The sequence below is a fragment of the Lipotes vexillifer genome, unplaced genomic scaffold (assembly GCF_000442215.2).
Source record: "Lipotes vexillifer unplaced genomic scaffold, Lipotes_vexillifer_v1.1 scaffold317, whole genome shotgun sequence".
NCBI lineage: Eukaryota > Metazoa > Chordata > Mammalia > Artiodactyla > Lipotidae > Lipotes > Lipotes vexillifer.
Genome location: NW_006782029.1, coordinates 2,494,558 through 2,516,940, shown reverse-complemented (window position 1 = coordinate 2,516,940; position 22,383 = coordinate 2,494,558). Strand labels below are relative to the sequence as shown.

The 22,383-nt window shown below is 37.0% G+C and overlaps 1 protein-coding gene across 1 annotated transcript in view; it reads right to left on the bottom strand.

Moving 5' to 3' along the window:
• The window catches only part of MLLT3 (MLLT3 super elongation complex subunit), a 260,606-nt gene that overhangs the window by 95,895 nt on the left and 142,328 nt on the right, over positions 1–22,383 (bottom strand). Inside the window, exons 3-4 of the mRNA XM_007454954.1 lie at positions 20,696–20,778; positions 10,703–10,846 (exon numbers count right to left, since the gene is read on the bottom strand). Of these exons, the coding sequence (XP_007455016.1) occupies positions 10,703–10,846; positions 20,696–20,778 (227 nt within the window). The remainder of the gene's footprint in view (positions 1–10,702; positions 10,847–20,695; positions 20,779–22,383) is intronic.

The window sequence follows — 22,383 nt, the reverse complement described above, 5'->3', positions numbered from 1 at the left end:
TCCCTACAAATAATAAATCATTCCTGTCCAGAATATCTTAGGCAAGATAGTTTTTGTTTTAACATCAAAATCACTTTTTTGTCTGGACCTATAAATAGTGCCACAACTGTAAATGATTGTCCAGATGGTGCACTGCACAAGGATGCTTGGCCAAGGGGATAAGAACTAGATGAGATCCAGCTATGCTCACACTAGCCATGCCATGTTCCCCAGGCTAGGGTTTCAAGGGGCACACAGAGGTGGCGGCTCTTATTTCTAGTTTGCCCAAAGACCATGGACACCGTGTGGGCAGACTTCTGTCTCTATAACCCACTCAAATCCATCTCTTGAGTCACCAAGAGTTCATGTTAAGACTCAAATTTGCAAGGTTAACCAGATTTTTATTATATTCTACTTTTACTCAAACTGTAGTTGAATGAACCAGTTTATTTTATGGATAAGGCATCCTTATTTTACTCAATGTTTCCATTAATGAAGACTTTTTATATTTAACCATTTCATATTACTCACAGGTCCCCAATCTACCCTACAAGGGTAAGAAAGGCAAAAATGACATTTAGAAAGACAAGTTACCAAATCTACACCTATGATAATCTACATTAAAATATAAATTTTTCCAGATAATAGATCTAATATGGCCCGTCCCATTGCAAAAAATCAAAAACAAAAAATCAAAACTAGACCATCATACTTCTGTATTGTCAGAACCGTTAAGAAACAACCTCAGGGACTTCCCTGGTGGTCCAGTGGTTAAGGGAACACGGGTTCAATCCCTGGTTGGGGAACTAAGATCCCACACATGCTGTGGGGCAGCTAAGCCCACGCACCGTAACTATTGAGCCCGCACACCGCAACTAAGACCCAACACAGCCAAAAATAAAATAAATAAATAAATATTAAAAAAAAAAAGAAACAACCTCAAATTTGTGAAAAACATTTCTTTTGTTCCTAATTTCATTTATAGCATTTACGCCTTAAGCCAGTAACTTTGTGAGAAGCTGAGAGCCTAAGGAGAAAAAAATAACAAACAAACAAAAAACATAGAACACATAACTGGTAACTTCTCACCAACAACCACAATTTTTACATTAATCCTTTGAAGTGTGAGGACATGTTTTTAAAGAACAAAAATAAAGTAAGGCTTTACATTAATCCTTTGAAGTGTGAGGACATGTTTTTAAAGAACAGAAATAAAGTAAGTCATGTAGTTTAAAACTTATGCAATTCATGTTTAACATATTAAGTGTAAAATACAAACATTTTGTGGGATCTTACCTACAAGAAAAATACAATATAAAATATAGTAGTTACAATCACTAGAGGGATTATAAACAGTTTCTTCTTTTTGCTTTTCTAGAAAGTCTACATTGTTCTAAAGTTAGCACATATTTATTTTAAAATCTGTTAAAGAAAACATTCCTTCTTGAGGCAAAAACATGTTGTTTCTAGCAGAACACCATTATTATGTCAAAGTCTTGAAATGGAAATCTTTCACTTTCACCTTTCTAGGTAACAAACAAAGCATAATAAAAACCTATAGAAAAAAAGAGGTCGTGTCAGTGAATAAAGCAATTATTTGCTGACTGCTTAACTATGTACCACATTTTATTTAATAATCTAAGGTGGAAGGAAGGGGATAATTCAGATTTATACCAACCTAAAGCCCTAGGTAAATTAGCAGCAGACCCAAGAATTGAATTTGTGCCTTCAGATTTCAAATCAAACATTCTTTACATCACACCATGGCCGTGTCCCTTTGTGGAATAAAGGGTACTATATTAAACCACCTACAATTTGTCCTCACTCCTCTAAAGTGAAACAAGTATCTATTTTAAGAGTTTCAGACACTTATTTTCTAAACTGCTACCTACAGATCCTGATCACTGTCAAGTTTTCTTATAACTTACAGAACAAAAAAAATTTAGAAAATAAAGTGTTAATCGTAGCTTCCCTTCCCCTTTTCTACTCCGTAGCCCCAAATTGTTTTTCTTTAATATTATAGAATATGAACCCAAAAAATATCCAGTGGGGACAATCAACACAGCAACTCCTTTACCATTTTAGAAGTCTGGGAACAGACTAGGATACATTAGATAAACTTTCAATGCAGCTTTGAAACAAGGGCATAAAGAACTACCTGAGCCAAGAAGGGAGAGAGAAAGTGAACCAACAGTTTTCAGTTACGGTATTTTTGTATTTAAAAAGAGAAAGAATTGTTCATTTTTTAATTTGAAATTCTCCAATTTTCTCCCCCTTTCTGTTCATTTCTTGGCTTTTTTGTGCATTAAAAACAGGAGCTAGGGGTGGGGTTGTGTGATGGTTTTCTTTCAGATGTTACAGCATTTCCCTTCAAGACTAAGCTAAGGTTCCTACACATGGGCAGCTAAACTGCTCCTTCTGAGAGGTCGACAGAAAGCAGCATGGCATACCATCCAACACTGACAGCTTAAACACTTGACAGAGCTTTTCCTATTCCACACTCTAGGAATAATCTACCTGCTTCATTTCTTTTTCATTTAGCCTTTGCTCAACTTATGCAGTAAAAAATATCTGAGCTTTGGACTGAGTGAAAAGTGTGCTCCTATTTTTCCCCTCCTTACTGAAAAGGTAGACAGGTAATTGGGAAGAAAGGAACAAATGAAGGCAGAAGATTTATACCAGAGATGCTTTTTGGTGCATATTTTCAAAGGTCTTTAACTGTCCTTCAAACAAATTATGGGACTTTCAGATGATGTTAAACCATAAATTAACCACTAAGTATGCTGAATGACATAACTTATACTATCATGATCATACTTTATAATTGATCTCATAACTTGGCCATTCTAGTTATCATTTACATGTATGTTCTACTTTCATGATTTAATTTTACAGACTTTTGGTGGGGGGCAGGGGGGCAGGAGCCAAAGAAACAGAAAGAAGAAAATACCAAATATGACATAAAATTGACCTCAACTCTGAGAAACAACCGAATAGATGAGGCTGCCTGCTTGATCTTACATTTATTTAAATAAACCACCTTTTTATCAGTGCTGGTGAAAACAGCAGCATCCTTTTATCTTTTGAGGCAGACATTTACAGGATGATATATATCAAAAAATAACAGAAAGGCACACTTGTCCCCAAACAAATATCCAAAAATCCAGTGAAGCTGTCCAGTAACAGCCACTAAAATAATTTTCTATGTATTATTTTCTTTGAGTTATTTTTAAAACAAGCAGCCAGCTATCCATCTCTGGGCACTGTAAAGATGAGTTTGCCACAAAAGCCACATATTTTTAGAAGCCAAAGTCTTGATAAATCAGTTCCTAAGAACATAATTTGTTACACACTGAAGAATGCCTGAAAATACAGACCTTGGTTAAAGAGGCTTCCGTATCTTTTTGTAACCTTTCCAAATGTAAGTATGTGGGATGAGTATTCATAAATTTAAGCTGAACTGAAACATTCAGAATATTTCCAATTTAAAATACATTAAAATGCGGTATTTGAAAGGAAATGAAAATGGCTTTAAACATATGAAAAGATGCTCATCATCACTCATAAGAGAAATGTGAATTAAAAATGAGATATTTTTTCACTCATCAGATTGGCGGAAAGATGTTTAATGAATCACTGTGGTGGAGAAATAGGCACTCTTACACATTGTTGATGCAAGCATAGAGTAGCATAACATCCTTGGCAGGCAATCTGTAAATGTCTATCAAAATTTAAATTCCACTTTGCCTTGGAGCCATGATTTTACTCCCAGGAATTTATCCTACAGATACACTCATCCGTGTGCACAAATAACTATATAAAAGGTTATTCACTATAGCATCATTGGTGGCCTGAAGAATGGCTCACTATATGTCATTTTGTATTGGATGTGTATTTACCTATTCAAAAAAATTAAAATTTGAGAGGAAGAGAATGCGATCTGTACTGTTTAGAAATTCAAAGTGTTCTGAACTCCCCTACAAAAGGAAATACTAAACCATCCTACACAAGATTCATTCCAGAACGCTGCGATAAAATGCTACGTTCAGATGGCTTGACATGACTGCATTAGTGAAAGCTCCTTATCATAAGATCCCTTTGGCCCTTTAGTAACCAAAACCCTTTGTTGGGGGTCCACAGTGGATCTGATTTCTACTTCACAATAAGTAGTGCTTCAGAAAGATTCCAATTTATTCCTTGCAAAAATATATCAGATATAAATGCAACTGTCACTTTGAGAAACAGGACTGCATTATGCTGCAGACTTAACACAGACTGAAAGCATGTTCCCCATGTCTTCTCCAGCAAATCTTGCCAAATGGGCGTCTGAAATGTCCTATTGAAACAGGTGGTGTCTGAACAGAATTGGATTTCTGCCTATAGAAACCCTAGTTCTAACAACTGCTGTGGTTAGTTTTAATTTTCAGTCCTCAAAATTAACTGCTGGCCAGTGATTCAGAAATAGACTGAACAACACGTTTAGACTTTGCCCTGTCTAATTGAGGAAAGAAAAAAAGAAAAAAAAAAAGCCCACCAACACCCTACCACCATCCTATAAAGAACAACAGAACCAAAGCAGACCACTTGATTTCCAGGCCAAAAAAAGGGAGCAGCTGTAAAACAAACTCAATTCTCCAAAGATGATTGCCCCTTTTGTGCTTTCTTCATAGAAGCACAAGGATGCACATATATACTTACTGAACATACTACTCAGGAAATCTTCTTAGGGCTTTGAGAAGCTTTCAATCTGCTAGAAATTTAGAGGTAAGAACAATGGTAAGAACACCTGATTTTTCTAATGAAAACGGACATCTTAAAAAAATGATATTCCAAACAGACCTGTGTTTCAGTTTATACAAGCAAAATACTAACAGCCAGAATGCAAATTCCTTGAAGAAAGATACAATGGGCTATATACACTAATATGTATAAAAAAGATAACTAATAAAACCTGCTGTATAAAAAAGTAAATAAAATTAAATTTAAAAAAAAGATACAATAGGACAATTCCCTTTAAACCCAACATGTGTCCATCAATGTGCTGGTCACACTAACCGGTGCTAAACACATACTCCTGTGAATAAACTAGAGTAGCTTACACTAAATAACAAACCTCTTCCACTGTACTTTTAAGTGCTTGATATAAAAATGGATAGAACTCTGATTTTCTAAACCAGCAATCAAAGGAAAAGGAATCAAGGGACAGGGTATCTACTATGAGCCACACACCGTGGCTACACATTCCCAATGAAGAAAACAATGTCTTGTCCATTTCACGGATGATAAACTGAGATTCAAAAGAATGTAAACATTTTCCTGGGGTAATTCACCTAGAAGATGACAGAGATGAGGTTTTAATTTAAATCTGCCTGATTTCAAAATATTTCTAATTGTATCATACTCCTCCCAAAAGAAAATTCGGAGAGACGAGTTAGTAAAATGACAAGTTTCAGTTATATGACAAACACTGTATTGTTGCTTTGCCAACACCCAAAAGAAAAACTCATCCTCTTTCAATCAAAAGTAATGGATGTCAAATCCGTCTGCATTTTGTCAGTATGACTGAATTCCAGCTATTAAGAAGGTGATCAAGTAAACAGAAAATCATCTATTGTGATCATAACCCTTTAAAAATATCCTGACATCATAAAGAGCATATTTGAAAATCCTTCTACAGGGATTCAACAGTTCATTTAAAAAAAAAAATAGAAATATCGCAGTGAAAGTGAGAGGTGCTTCTCAATGGGATACATTTGGTCCTTTTGCTTAAAACTCAAGTATAAATAGATGACATCAAGTCTTGCCCTCAGAAGTTTATTGCTCACTGTCCTCTACCTCTCCTACCAACCAAAGAAGAAAATAAGACCTCAAAACGAAGGCATCGGGCTTCCCTGGTGGCGCAGTGGTTGAGAGTCCGCCTGCCGATGCAGGGGACACAGGTTCATGACCCGGTCCGGGAAGATCCCACGTGCTGCGGAGCGGCTGGGCCCGTGAGCCGTGGCCGCTGAGCCTGCGCGTCCAGAGCCTGTGCTCCGCGACGGAGACGCCACAACAGTGGAGGCCCGCGTACCGCAAAAAAACAAAAACAAAAACAAAAACGAAGGCATCTCCTCCCAGTACTCAGGTTATTATTTCCCATTTTCTGACCCCTATCTTCTTTTTCTTACATAGGCCTGAGAGGAGCTACCTTGTAAACCAAATCTACAGTTTCCCTAGCAAGTTCCAATGACATCCCTCATTTAGAGAGAACTACCTTCAGGGTCTTGTAAACGAACTCATTCCGTATTTCAATATTCTCAGAAAATAATGCTTAAATCCAAAACTGCCCTCCCCACGAAAGTTTTACTCTTTTCTTTGAAAGCAAAGATAACCTTAATTTCAGGGAGCTATTCAAGAGAAGAACACAGGGTACATTTCTTCCAAGGCAGAAGCACACCAAGATTTCTCTGATAGTATTTAGAATAGAGTTACAACGTTAAAAAAAAAAAAAAAAAAGAGTGAAAAGAAGAGAATGTTATTGACCAAAAAAAAGCTGTCATATAGCTATAGACTTATAGGCTATGAAATAGAAAAAAATCTGCAATTTTTCAAGATTCTTCTGGCAAAACATTCTTTGGAATCTTTTTTTTCTGAGAGCTGAAAAGCATTTTTCTAAGATGCTGCCAGCTCTAAAAACAACCTTTCTGATCTCTTGAAAAGCCAAGTTCTACTTTTAATAGAGCTATGTACTTTTGGTTTCAAAGAAAAAAGTGAAAGAGAAGGAACCACAGCCAAAATGGTAAGTTTACCCTACTCATGCCTCAAGCTGTACATAATGATTTCACACAGTACTTATGAAGAAGGGATCAAATTTTTCCTTTAAAAATAGAACATATACCTCTATGTCACATATGTAATGTTTAAGTATAAGGAGCAAAAGCACCCCCCTTTCACTCCAAAACCCAGTCAAAAAAACAAAAGTTTATATGGAGAGACACAGTCATGAACAGAAGATCTCTAATAGACATCAGAAGCAAAAGTGACAAAAGCAAAAATAAACAAGTGGAACTACATCAAACTGAAAAGCTTCTACACAGCAAAGGAAACCATCAACAAAATGAAAAGGCAACCTACAGAATGGGAGAATATATTTGCAAATCATATATGTGGTAAGAGATTAATATCCAAAATATATTAAAAACTCATACCAAAAAACCCCAAACAATATGATTTTAAAATGGGCAGAGAATCTGAATAGATATTTTTCCAAAGAAGATATACAGAGGGCCAACAGGTATATGAAAAGGTACTAATCACTAATCATCAAAAAATGCAAATCAAAATAAGCTATTACCTCATACCTGTTACAACGGCTATCCTCAAGAAGACAACAGATGGTAAATCTTGGCAAGAATATGGAGAAAAGGGAACCCTTGTGCACTGCTGGCAGGATTGTAAATTCCACAGTGCAGCCACGATGGAAAACAATATGGACATTCCTCAAAAAATTAAAAATAGAGCTACATATGATCCAGCAATCACACTTCTGGGTATATATCCAAAGGACATTAAAACAGGATACTGAAGATATATCTGCACTCTCATGTTCACTGCAGCATTATTCACAATAGCCAAGCTATGGAAACAACATAAGTGTCCATCAACAGATGAATGGATAAAGAAGATGTGGAGATGTGTGTGTGTGTGTGTGTGTGTGTGTGCATGTGTGTGTGATGGAATATTATTCAGCCATGAAAAGGAAGGACATCCTGCCATTTACAGCAACATGGATGAACCTTGAGGACATTAGGCTAAGTGAAATGAGTCAGACAAACTGTATGATATCACTTACATGTGCAATCTGAAAAAGTTAAACTCATAAAAACAGAGGCTAGACTGGTAGTTACCAAGGGCTGGGGGGTGGGAGAGAAAGGGAGGTGTGGGTCAAAGAGCACAAACTTCCAGTTATAAGATGAATAGGTTCTGGGGATCTGATGTACAGCATGGTGATTACAGTTAATAATAGTGAATTATATACTTGAAATTTGGCTAAAAGAGTAAGTCTTAAATGTTCTCATCATGAAAGAGAAATGGTAATTATGTGATGTGATGCAGGTGTTAGCTAACGCTATGGTGATAATGATTTTGCAACATAAAAGTGTATCAAATCAACATGTAACCTTAAGTAATATGTCAATGGTATCTCCATAAAAGCTGAAAAAAAAGAGATTTATAATAAAATCAAAATGGCTAAGTTAGTAACACCATGAGAGGTTGCATTAACAATGATAAATGTTAAAATGTTAAACATAAGGTACTATATCCAAAAATCTTGGTAAGACAAAAATTGTTTTTTAGTTCAGATTCTCCCATTTCCATAAAAGACTATTTTAATCCTCCCATGCAAAATGGACAGAATCTATGGGATTACTAGTATTTCGAATGAATTTTTTAAATTTTACTACAAAATTTACTAGAATCAGTCACTTAAGGAACTTATGTCAAATAACTGGTGTGCTCCAATATTTCACATTTCAACTTATTATTTTAGAGTTGTCAAGACACAATCTAAATCTAACAGGGAAAAAAACATGCAGGCTTCAAATAGCACTTAAAGAAACACAAAGAAGGAAAGTTAGAAGTCAAGGAGGATAATTCTGAGATAAAGGCTGAGTGGAGAAAAAGACAGAAATCTACTAGAGACCTTATCAGGATGCAGTGCTGCACTCTGCCACATTATCACTGACCTGTAACCTCTTCTCTGGCTCACAAACAACTTTTGAGTACTCTGGGACTAAGTGGATGTTTTTAAAAGTTCTTGTGTCATATTTACTTTTTCCGACGACCCTTATCAGAAGCCTGATGTACTCAAGCTCCATAATTCACATGCTCCAATTACCTACCTAACTTCATACCCAAGAGGAATAATCAGAGGCATAAAATGCCACCCTCATAAAAAGAAACGTAATGGGAATGATTAGGATTTAAAATGGACAGGCTCATTTTTAAGGGCACAGCCATAGGTAAGTAGCACCCACACTGTGCTCTAGATAACTATAAAAGAATCAAATAGGGTTTGTTTAAAAAAACTCCTTAATAAACATATAATAAATCCCTACCTTTAAAATGAGTTGTATTACAAAAGCCCAGTTCTTCACGAAGATGCATTTCCCCATAAAATACTACAAATGGTCATTCATTTCCAAAGCTGGCCCATCAATACCTATTTAAACCATAATCTACCGACATACAGTATAATGTGGAATGAAATGTGGTAAAAGTACCTGTAACACTTCAAATGCATATTAGTATCAATAGTTCAGCTGAGAGGATAGGAGCTTGGCAAAACAGATCCCAAAAAAATGGACTCCAGGGGTTACATATAACCCAAAATGTTTACACAATTATATATATATATATATTCCAGGGGTTACATATAACCCAAAATGTTTTCACAAATATATATATATATATATATATATATATATATATATGGGTAGTTTTCTTATGAGAGGGTCCACAGCTTTCCTGAGGTTCTCAAAGTGGTTATTCATATCCCCATAAAGGGAAAGGGCTTCTGTGCTATATAAAATTCAATTCTTCCCTACAAAGCCCTCAGGTAGAGTTTAACAGTGAAATGAGGCATCTTGAGAAGTTATGGTCCACACATGCTTACATATAATGATAAGCTCGTGGATGAAAAACTATCAAAAACCTTCCAGTAAAACTAAGTGAAGGGGGCTTCCCTGGTGGCGCAGTGCTTGAGAGTCCGCCTGCCGATGCAGGAGACGCGGGTTCGTGCCCCGTTTCGGGAGGATCCCACATGCCGCGGAGCGGCTGGGCCCGTGAGCCATGGCCACTGAGCCTGCGCTCCGCAAATGGGAGAGGCCACAACAGTGAGAGGCCCGCATAACGCAAGAAAAAAAAAAAAAAACTAAGTGAAGGAAATCCTAGAGTAAAGAATGCACTGCAAAAAAAAAAAAAAAGGAAAAAAATGTATAACTAAAAAAAAGAAAAGAACGCACTACAACATTTTATGGGGTCTGAACTGCCCATATAAGATGACACAGGAAGTTCGTGTGAAGTATTCAATAGAAGCTGACGATCCTAGTAGTATCCAATGTAAAGTAGATTCTGACCCATCAACAGTGTTTGTCTGCACAAACTGCAAGCAAACATTCCATATGCTTGTGAGAAATTCCACTTAAAAATCTTTCCCCATCCTAGCCAATTCACCTGGGCACTATATTACCATTATCTTAAAAAGAAAAATCCATCTATTACCTACACACAATTCAAACAAACAAAAATGTGTTTTTAAATGACCCTACCAAGTAATTTGAATGAGTACACCTTTTCTATTCATTTTGACCAAGCAAATCTGGATAGTAACTCGTTTTCATATAATTTTTGACGTAACTTTCAACTTTAAAATTTTTCTGTACACTGATATAACACAGTTAAGGCATTGTTCTTTCCTTAATTTAGGATAGTTTGGTTTTAGAGTGTTGTTGAAATAAAGTTGAACTGCATAGACTATAAGGCTGTTCTAACCAACAATGTAATTTCAGACTCATACCTACTTAAAATATTGTTTAATTACCTCCTCTTCTCAAACCATGAGTCCACAGCGTGGTCATTAAGGTGCTTCATTTCTCTGACCTCTCTCAAAACATTACTGTACTTGACACACTAGCAACTAGCTTTCTATGGGAAGGCTTTTCACAAGCCAAGCGTCACGTACCCCTCCTGCCTTCAGCAACTTTCTTCTGAACTCCTCTGTGGGGTTGTTGAAGGTAAGCTTTTCACAGCGGAGGTGATTCACTGGTGGATGGCCTTCAAGATGCAGGAATAAGTCATAATCAAAACGAACCTTCTTAGGTTCTTCCTAGAGGTTAAAAAAAAAATAAGAAGGAAAACAGAGACTTAGGCATAAATAGAAATTTGGAAAGCAAAGGTTTACTCCTGATAAGGATCAGAAAAGACTCAGACTACAGCACCGGGGAACTCTACTCGACGCTCTGTGGTGACCTAAATGGGAAGGAAATCCAAAAAAAAAGAGGGGAGATATGTATACGTATAGCTGATTCCCTTTCTAGTTAGTAGAAACTAACACAATAGTGTAAAGCAACTATACGCCAAGAAAAATTCATTCAAAAAAAAAAAAAGAAAAAGAAAGAAAAGAGACCCAGACATCTAACAGCTACAGTGTCAAAGAAGGGGGAGTACTGGGAAAAAAGTCACCATGGAACTATCTACAAAGCAAAATGGAAACATCTGAAAAATTAGTTTCTTGTCTTAGAGGAAAACCCAAAAGAATAAACTCATCATCTTTCTCGCAGTCTCTCAAGTGGTAGGACACCACCACCACCGCCACCCAACTGGAAACCTAAGACACCCCTGAAGCCACTCCTTCCCCTTCCCACTCTATGGGCCTACACCCATCACCAACAGCTGACATTTTCTCTTTTAAATACTTCTTGAACAAGCCGTCTAACCCATACTGCCACGCTCTTACTGATTCCTCAAACTACTATAAACTCCTTCCTCTAGTAGTTCTTCCTACCTCAGGATAGAGCATCACTTTTCTTCTTCACGCAGGCCTCAAAACTGTCCATAAGAAACAAAAATCTAGCCATTTTCACTCCTTGATTAAAATTTCACAAGTTCCCAATGCCATTAGAATAAAAATCTGAGCTCACCTAAATGCCACATAGGATTTTCACAATCTAGCTCTTGGTTCCATGTCTCACCACGCCCCTTCCACTCATCTGATGATCCAGCCACACATTGTGGTTGGTTGCTCCCAGAATTTACTCATTCTAGATTAACTCTGGGTTTCACCCTTGCTTTACATTACTAACTCCACTGCCGACCTCCATTCCTCCACCTTCTGCTTTACCTGGATAACTTCTACTCATCCCTCTCCATTCAGGTTTTATTTGGGGGAAGCCTTCCTTGAACTCCACTCCCAACTGCCTCTCCTCTGTTCTGTGTGCCTCTCTCTCTTATCCTTGAAACATCTTAGAATAACTGTCTTATTATCTCCCTTTACCCTGCTAAATCATAAGATCTTTGAAAGCAGGAATAATGGTTGAGTCCTCATTGTACCCTCAACAACTAGTTTAGTGCCCCATGCATAGTAGCAATGCAATAAAGTCTGTGAAATGAATGAAAATACGGCATTTTCCTGGAGGACAAAACAGCACCATATCCAAGAGAACACAGTGATTAAAATTCCATGATACTCGAGTTCTACTCTCCAGCCATTACTTTAGCTGGCTAAACATCTAAACCTCTCTACAGACATTCTCAGGCATCCAAGGGGAAATGAATACTGAGGATAATAATAACAATATTATGTATTTAACATTTATCTCATTTTCTTCTCATAGCTCTCCTTTGGGTCAGTTGTCAGCTCTGTTTGGCAGATGAGGAAATTAAAGCACTTAGAATGTATTACTTTATATAAAAACTCCCTGTGTATTATAGATATTAACCATCTCTGTGAAATGTTACTTTTTTCATTTGTCATTAGCTTTGCCATTTTACGTGTTTTTGATAAAAGCTATTTATGTTTTTTTAATAATAGCTTTACTGAGAAGTAATTCACATACCATAAAATTCACCCACTTAGAGTATAATATTTTGTGGGTTTTAGTACACTCACAGAGTTATAAAACCATCAATCACCACATTCAAATTTCAGGACATTTTCATTACTCCAGAAAGATATCTCAAACTCATTAGTGGTCCAACAGATCCCACACCCCCTGGCATCACTAATCTACTTCTGCTTCTATGGAGTTGCCTATTCTAGAGATTTCGTATAAATACATGAACATACATAAAATACATACACAATATGTGCTCTTTTGTGACTGGCTTCTTATACTCAGCATGATGGTTTTGAGGTTCATCCATGTTGTAGTATGTGTCAGTTCCTTATTATGGCCAAATAATAATCTATTATATGGGTATACCAGGTTTTGGTTATATATTTGTCAATAAATAGAAATGTGGGTTATTTCCATTTGGGGCTATTGTGAATAATGCTGCTATGAACATTTGTGTACAAGTTTTTGTATGGACATACATTTCCATTTCTCTTGGCTATACACCTAGCAGTGGAATTTCTGGGTCATAAGGTAACTCTGTGTTGAACATTTTTAGGAAATGCCTTACTGTTTTCCAGAGTGGCTGCACCATTTTAAAATCCCACCTGCAATGTATGAGGTGTTTATGGTTTTTTAAAACACAATATTTTCTAAAATTACATAGTCAAATAAAACGTTTTTCCTTTTTTAAAAAAGAATTTGTTATATGACTAACACGTGATGAAACAAAGTGATCTGAACCCAGTTCTTTTGACTAAAAAGTCTTAGCTCCGAGCGTGTAGAGAAAAGGGAACCCTCTTGCACTGCTGGTGGGAATGTAAATTGATACAGCCACTATGGAGAACAGTATGGAGGTTCCTTAAAAAACTAAAAATAGAACTACCATATGACCCAGCAATCCCACTACTGGGCATACACCCTCAGAAAACCATAATTCAAAAAGAGTCAATTACCACAATGTTCACTGCAGCTCTATTTACAATAGCCAGGTCATGGAAGCAACCTAAGTGTCCATCAACAGATGAATGGATAGAGAAGATGTGCCACATATATACAATGGAATATTACTCGCCATAAAAAGAAACGAAATTGAGTTATTTGTAGTGAGGTGGATGGACCTAGAGTCTGTCATACAGAGTGAAGTAAGTCAGAAAGAGACAAACAAATACCATATGCTAACACATATATATGGAATCTAAAAAAAAAAGAAAAGGTCATGAAGAACCTAGGGGCAGGATGGGAATAAAGACACAGACCTAATAGAGAATGGATTTGAGGACACGGGGAGGGGGAAGGGGAAGCTGGGATGAAGTGAGAGAGAGGCATGGACATACATACACTACCAAATGTAAAGTAGATAGCTAGTGGGAAGCAGCCACATAGCACAGGGAGATCAGCTCGGTGCTTTGTGACCACCTAGAGGGGTGGGATAGGGAGGGTGGGAGAGACACAGGAGGGAGGGAATATGGGGATATATGTATACATATAGCTGATTCACTTTGTCATAAAGCAGAAACTAACACACCACTGTAAAGCAATTATACTCCAATAAATATGTTAAAGACAAAAAAGTCTTAGCACCTGCAACTGTCAGAATGCAGGCATTACCTACTACAAATTCATGGTTTTCGCCTCTTCATCCAAACTTCCCCAGATCACAGTCTCTACTCATGTACTCACTACCTCTCACTTCTATTACTAATCTGGCACGAAACTTGCTCCTTCTCTCCTTGATCAGGGTGCCATTCTCTCCTGGTTTTCCTCACACTTACTGGCATTCCTCCTTATTTTTCTTCACAGTCTTCCCTTCTTTCTTCATTGAGTCTTCTTTTTTTTTTTTTTGCGGTACGCGGGCCTCTCACTGTTGTGGCCTCTCCCGTTGCGGAGCACAGGCTCCGGACGCGCAGGCTCAGCGGCCATGGCTCACGGGCCCAGCCGCTCCGCGGCATGTGGGATCTTCCCGGACCGGGGCATGAACCCGTGTCCCCTGCATCGGCAGGCGGACTCTCAACCATTGCGCCACCAGGGAAGCCCCTCTTCATTGACTCTTAAATGCATTTACCTTTTTGCAAAATTCCGCAGGGAGACATCGCCCATTCACAGGGAGTTAGTTCCTCCTTCATGACAGTGACTCCCCTCTCTACCTCCAGCCCAGCTCCCACTTGACTGCCATATGCTTGTGTTCCAGTCTAACCACACCTCCACTGGGGTGACCGGCAGCAACAGCAAATTCATGCATTATCTTAAACTGAAGTTATCTTCATGTGTCCTTTCTTCTATACTCTATATCATGACAAACAGAAACCTTAATTGCTTCCCAAGGGTAAAATACACAAAAGTCATCACTAAAGCTTCCTTCTCCCTTACTCATCACAGTCAAATGGTCTCTGAGTTCTGTTTAGTATTCTTCCTTAGGAACTCTCAAATCTATGCCCTTTGCTCTAGTCACGATAACTACTGCCTTAGCTTAGACCTTTATCACTCTTCATCTGGTCGCCTCCCTGTTTGTGAACTTACCCCTTTCTACCTACAACAATGACAAGAGAGTGATCTTTCTAACACAAAAATCAGATTACATCTTCCCACTGATATAAAAGCCTTTAACGGCTCATCACTTTCTACAGGATGAAATCCCACCTCCTGGTAATAACCATTATAGTCTTTAATACCTTTCCTGCATTGCTTTTGTTCTCTTACTCTACCTTGTCCTTCCACAATGTTGAAGCACTTGCTGTTCCCCAGTGTTTCATATTATCTCATTCATTTTGCCTTTCACATGTCGTATTCCCCATTGTCTAAAATGCCTTCCCTCCCAGCATACTTCCATCCTTTACCTGGTTAGTGCAAACTCATAATTCAAGACCTAGCTGAAGCATGAACTCCTCTGAAAAGTCTTCCTAACCCTCCCAACCCCATCTGAATTAGACATCCCTGTTACAGCATTCCTTTATTAATGTAATGATCACAACCATTTTTATTACTTACCTGCCTTTCCTCCAAACTGTAAAATAGTCAATACAACTTTAGAATTAATTTAAAAAATAAGGAGGGCGATTTTCTACCTTACAATTGGGAGTGTAAATTGGTAAAGCCTTTGGGAAAACACACTGGCAATATCTATCAACATACTAAATGCATGCAATGTTTAACCCAGTAATTCTACTACCAAGAATCTCTTCCACAGAAATATTCAAATATATGTGCAAAGATATATAGACAGATATAGATGTAAAATAAAATGTTCATGGTAGCATTGTTTATAATAGCAAAAAACAGGGATGATCTGCATGTAAGTATATCATTACCATGGAATACTATGCAGATATTCTTAAAAACTGACTTGGAAAGGCATATCGCTAAGTGAATTAAAGGCAAGTCACAGAAAAAATATTAAAATATGATATATTATGCCCTTGCCAATCTCTATATAGACATACTTTTTATCCATGCAAATGCATGGGGGAAAATCTGGAAAGGCTATACCAAATAGTTAACAATGATTAAATGAAGTGAAAGGAGTAACTCCTAAGTTTTATTCCATTCACTTTTACTAGGAATATACTCCAGCATACTTTTTTAAAGAGAAAAATACATTGATGAATATAATAATTACCAGCAGAAAAGGAGTGAGGTAGTAACAACACTTTACAGTTCACACCAGTTTAAAACCAAAAAAAAAAATTACTTTTCAGTAAAACTAAGGCTAAGTACCACATACAGTGACAATCTTTGTATGAATCCTGAGTGTGATTTTCTTTTGAAGTTTTTTTTTTAATAGAAAGTAAAAAGTACCCATAAATTTGTGGTCTGACCAACGGAATATCTTTCTTAGAGGGCTGACATCAATATGATGTCAATCTATGCTCCACAGAAAAGATTCTTCTTCAAAGTTCAAACAAGGAAGCATGTATTTATTCTCCATATAAAGCTGGTACATTTCCTAGAGGGTGGAAACCTGGTTTTAGCAATATCAAATTATCCCTCTCGGTCTGCTTCAGTCCTTGACATTCACTCGTGTACTTTTCTGAGGACAGAATGAAAGAGAGAAGCACGGGATCCTTTCAAACCTAAAGTGCTACAGTCAATTATGTTTCAGTGGGGCCTGTTGGTTTAGTTTCTGAAACACACAGATTCTCATGGATAGGCTTGTTTTGTTGAATACAAACACAAAATAAGAGAATAAACAAACATGAACTCATAAGAAGCACTGACACTCCACCACCCCTCTTGACTCTGACCTCTCAAATAAGTGAGCAAAACTGAAGCCAAGCTTATTGTAAGCAGGAAAAGTACAAGGATGGAGATGGGACCAAGGGCAGGGTGATATTATACACTGAATATGCAGTGGCAGGCCCCTTCCAACATCAGGTGGAGGTCTTTTTGCTGCTTTCTCTCATCTCCTATGCAAACTTGAAATAATACTTTTTCATAAACCGTTATTATAATGGATGTTCTTTCTACAAGACAGAGTTGAGTAAACTCCAGGGATAAATAAAATGATATACACTCAGAAGAAATGAAATGAACATTCTGGAGCAACAGCCTAGACCTATTAAATTTTCACACATGGATCATTTCAGTAGGATGGAGATCCAGAATGGAAGATAGCAAAAATTTGGTTTCTAAGACACTCTAAGAAGATAAATTAAGAAGAGATGACAGAGCAATAATTTTAATTAAAAAATTAAGAACATAAAGAAAAGTACTTAAAATACTACACCCATACATTTTCCACTGAGTTTAAAGAGATGTTAACACTTTCACCATGCTAGTTTACGTTTTTCTTTAAAGAAATAAAATTTTGTAAATTTGAGCTTCTCCATCCCTCCTTCCCCAGTAAGCCATGCCCTTTAAGTTCCTGTGCTGTCCTTTCAACTCATGCTCTTGTACTACATATGTGTCTCCATCACCTCATTTATTCTTGGCTTCAGTGGTTTATAAAACCATACATAAGTGATATTATAACCATATAATATATAATCATCATTTTTGTTTTTGAGACTTATCCATCTTGCTACATTAATTGCTAAATAGCATTTTGTGTATTATTAACCCACCAGTAATTGATCCACATCTCTACAATTAGGTGTATACTACTTTTTCATATTACAAACACTGAAATATGTTTCATTGTGCACCTGTGAAAAAAGCAATAATTATTATGTATAAAATCTTAAAGAAAATCTAAAAATAAAAATCAGCTAATCTGGACACTAAACAGAGTATCTACTACACAGTGGTCAGCTGAATGTCTGTTTTACAATGGCCCCAAAGAAATAACTGTTTTCCATCTCAGGTGCATCTTTCTTCTTTCATATTTTAAGAAACTAAAAATTCCTCAAAGTGAATAAATAATATGTCTTTCAGTCATAAGAATTGCTACCCAAAGTACCAGGACGACTGCATTAGTGTGTGCGCACGTATGCACACATTACTTGCAGCCTCTTCATCCTTCATTTACTTTCTTTTTAAATCTGGTGGATGAGGAGATTCCAGTTATTTCTGTAAAGGAGGGAATTGGGCAGTTCAGAAAATATATTTCTCTGAAGAAATGACAGCTTGTAAAAGTGACCAGAAAAGTTAAAAACAAAGTAGGAGAGAAGATACTTTATTGCAGCATTATTTCCAAACTGAAGCCTTCAGTGTACCTTCATACATTGCTGGTAGGAAAGTAAAATAGTACAGTCATTTTGGAAAACAGTTTGGCAGTTCTTTAAAAAGTTAAATTAAACAGAGTTACCACACGACCCAACAACTCCATCTAGGTGTATAACCAGGAGACTTGAAAACATATGTCCACACAAAAACTTGTATATGAATGTTCGTAGCAGCATTATTCATAAGGCAAAGATGGAAACAAGTCAAATGTCCATCAAATTATGAATACAAATATAAGCAAAAATGTGGCATTATTTATACAATGGAATAGCATTCAGTTATAAAAAGGAATAAGTATGGGTACATCCTATAACATGGATAAACCTTGAAAACCTACTAAATGAAAGAAGCCAGACACAAAAGGCCACATATTGTACGATTTCATTGAAAAGAATTAGCCAGAATAGGATATTAAATAGAGAAAGGGAATAGATTAACCCCAGAGGCTGGGAGAATAAGGAATGAGGAGTGATTGCTGATAGGTACGTTTCTTTATGGGGTGATGAAAATGTCCTAGAACTAAATAGTGGTGATGGTTGCACAATACACTAAAACCCACAGAGCTGTACATTTTTAAAGGATGAATTTTATGGTGTGTAAGTTATATCTCAATTTTTTTAATAAAAAAAAGAAAGCTAAAAACTAACTTCTTAAGGGAAATCTTCACACGAGAAAAAATAAATCCATACATCAAATGTGAAAGCATATCATATGAACAGACATAAAAGCATCTCAACAAATTCTGATTTGATGAAAAACACGTGAACATTTCAGTGGTGTTACTACTGAGGAAGGTAATCATTATTCTGGCAAAGAGTTACTGCTTCGAAGACACAGAAGTCAAGAGAATTGCCAGTGAAGAGAAAGAACTAGATCAAGAATCTGGTTTTAACACTTTCCAACTGTGTGTGGCCTTGGACAAGCCATGTAATCTTTCCATGACTCAGTTTCCCTTCCTGTAGAATAGGAATAATAACCTCTCAAAAGTTCTTATAAACCTACTAAACAAAGCAACATATGTAAAGGGCTCAGCAAACTGCCACGGACAAAGTAAGCACTCAGCTACTTAACTACACAGAAATAGGTTACCACCAAATACGTACCAAAATATAAATATAAAGAAAAAATAATTAACAGGGATATAATGTGTGTAGGAAGGCCATGGAGCAGGAATGTGGCACATGAGGAGACCAGCTTGAAAAAAACAAGAAATATGAAAAGTAAAATTTATCCCTATTTTCTACACATTCCAACTTTTGAGGATAGTTTCATTATAGCTTATTTAAAAGTTAATTATCTCTTAATCACAAAGAGATTTTTACTGAATTGAGGGCTGGGCCTTCTATACATTGAAAAAGCCAGTGGAACACAATACTGTAAACCAACTATACTTCAGTTAAAAAGAAAAAAAGAAAAAGAAAAAGTCAGTGGGACACTGTTCCAGTGGAAGATACTGATCACTAAAGAGTGGCTTATCAGGGGTTCTCATACTTTGTGGTGTTTCTTCACCTGGAAGGCCAGTAAATATGCAAATTCCTAAGCCCCATCCCAGAGATCCTGATTCAGTAGATCTGGGATAGAGCCTGATTTCCAACAGCTCTTGGGTGATGCTGATGCTTCTGGTCCAAGGACCAGACTTTACGGAGCACTGGCTTGGATAACACTACATTCTAATTGCTCAGTTTCTTCAAAAGGAAAAATGTGAATTCTCTCACTTTGGGGAAGGTTTCAGGAACTATGATTACCTTGGGATAAAAGGAAGAAACAGGGTAATTAAAAATAACAGCTAGCATTTACTAAGTGCTTACTTACATATGAAGCATTATTCTAAAAATCCTGCATAGCTTTATTTAATCTAATCCTCCTAGCCACCTTATAAGGTAGATACACTTATCCTATCCCCATTTTATAAATGATAGTGAGCCCCACAGTGGTTGAGCAATTTGTCCAATATTATATAGTCTGTGTGTTTTGCCATATATGCACTGCTGACATTTTTTAAATCCAATAGAATCCATAATATCTACTTGCTGATATAATTGTATATATATGTGTCACATGTCTGTATCAGATAAAGGTAAAGGAGAGATTATTCTTTATAAGTCTCAAATTCTAGAATTATGAAAATGAGAAAAGGATCATTTCACTGAAAAGCTGTAATTTCTCTTTTCTATCGTACAAACATATATTAATCTTCTTTTTCAAAAGGTAATCACTCTTCTCTTAAAAGAAACATTTAATGAATTTCATATAATCTGACTTCACAGAACTGAAATTATCTTTCTCTAGCCACTTCCTCGTTAATTAAGGACAACAATAGCCAAAATTCCTAGAAGACAAATTTTAACTTCTATTTTAAAATCATCTAGTGATAGAAGTGCTTATGAATCAAAACTATTTTAAACATCATTTGGTTAATGAAGGATCTTCTATTGAAAGATTAATGAGTAAAGATTACATACCTTGTTTTTAAAATAAACCTCAATTGGCAAAATGAAACCAGCATACCCAGATTCTTCTACTTTGTAAGGTGGATCTTTGCACACTGCAACATTAAAAAAGAGAAAAAAAGTGAGATGAGATTAATAGGCAAAAACACATTCTTCTTTCCTTTAAAAACACACACACACAAAAAAAATCCCATCCTACCACCTACATCATTCTCAATTTTCACAGCCCTTTGCCAAGCCCCAGCTAACTCTCTGACTTGTTCTTTACTTCTTGTTCAGAATCTACAATAATAATATTCCTATGTAAATCAAATATGTAAGTTATTTATTCAAATCTTGATGGGGGATAGTGCAACACAGTCAACCATGGTCATGAATGACTGGACTTTAGTGATTATCACCCTGCCCTAACACTTTAGGGAAACTGAGGACAGCACCTTGTGACTGAAAACTTGAAAACAACTGTAAGTTACCTAACAAACATATTATCTATGTCTAGTCTTTGATGGACATCACACTACCCCAAACCCCTCAGTTCTCTGAGATATCCTAATTTCCATACCAAAAGGTGGCAGGACCACCCTCCTTCCTTAGAGAAATCCCAAACCCAGTGTCTCCCAATGTTATTGGTGTTCATTAAGACTTATTATCCCCCATTACCCGCCAAAGGAATACTTACTGAAATACTGCAATACATACGAACACTTCAAATCTATTCACATCATAAGAATACATAAGAAACAATAAGGTTTTTGTATTCTTATGAAGAAAGACTTACTTAGACAAGACTATTTAGGCAAGCTCTTGGGAAATGAGAGATGCCCTAAGAAGCTAAATATGATTTCACCCCACTAAAATTTCCATTAAATCAAAATCAGTTGCAAGGGCTTCCCTGGTGGCGCAGTGGTTGAGAGTCCACCTGCCGGTGCAGGGGACACGGGTTCGTGCCCCGGTCCAGGAAGATCCCACATGCCGCGGAGCGGCTGGGCCCGTGAGCCATGGCCGCTGGGCCTGCGCTTCCGGAGCCTGTGCTCTGCAACGGGAGAGGCCACGACAGTGAGAGGCCCGCGTACAGCAAAAAAAAAAAAAATCAGTTGCAAGCCAACTGAGCTATTCTAGTTAAGACTGCATTCTGGTAGTATCACAAAGAATTAAAAATGTACATGTTGAACATCAAGGCCATATACCACATAGCACATAACCTGGTAGCCCAAGTCCACTTCAGCAGGGCTCCAGGCTGCCTGTTAAACCCTTCTTCCTTTTGTCACCCACCAATCCTCCTATGCTTCGTTCAATTGCATCAATTCCCCCAAAACATGCCCAGTATTTCCCACCTATGCTCTGTCCTCTTTCCTTCCATCGCACCTTGATGCTACTCTTAGTATCCTCTGCTAGTTCAAATCTCAATTTCTTCACAAAGCCTTTCCAGACCACAGAGTACTATCCTCTCTTCTCCTTTGACCCTCCCAAAGAACTGTCTGAATCACTGATTTGACACTTAACAGACTTCCTTATTATCATATATTCAGGAACCTCATCTCTAATTCCCTTTCACTCCCCAAGGACAGAAACTTTTTTAATTAATTTTTATTGGAGTATAATTGCTTTACAATGTTGTGTTAGTCTCTGCTGTACAGCAAAGTGAATCAGCTATACGTATACATATATCCCCTCTTTTTTGGATTTCCTTCCCATTTAGG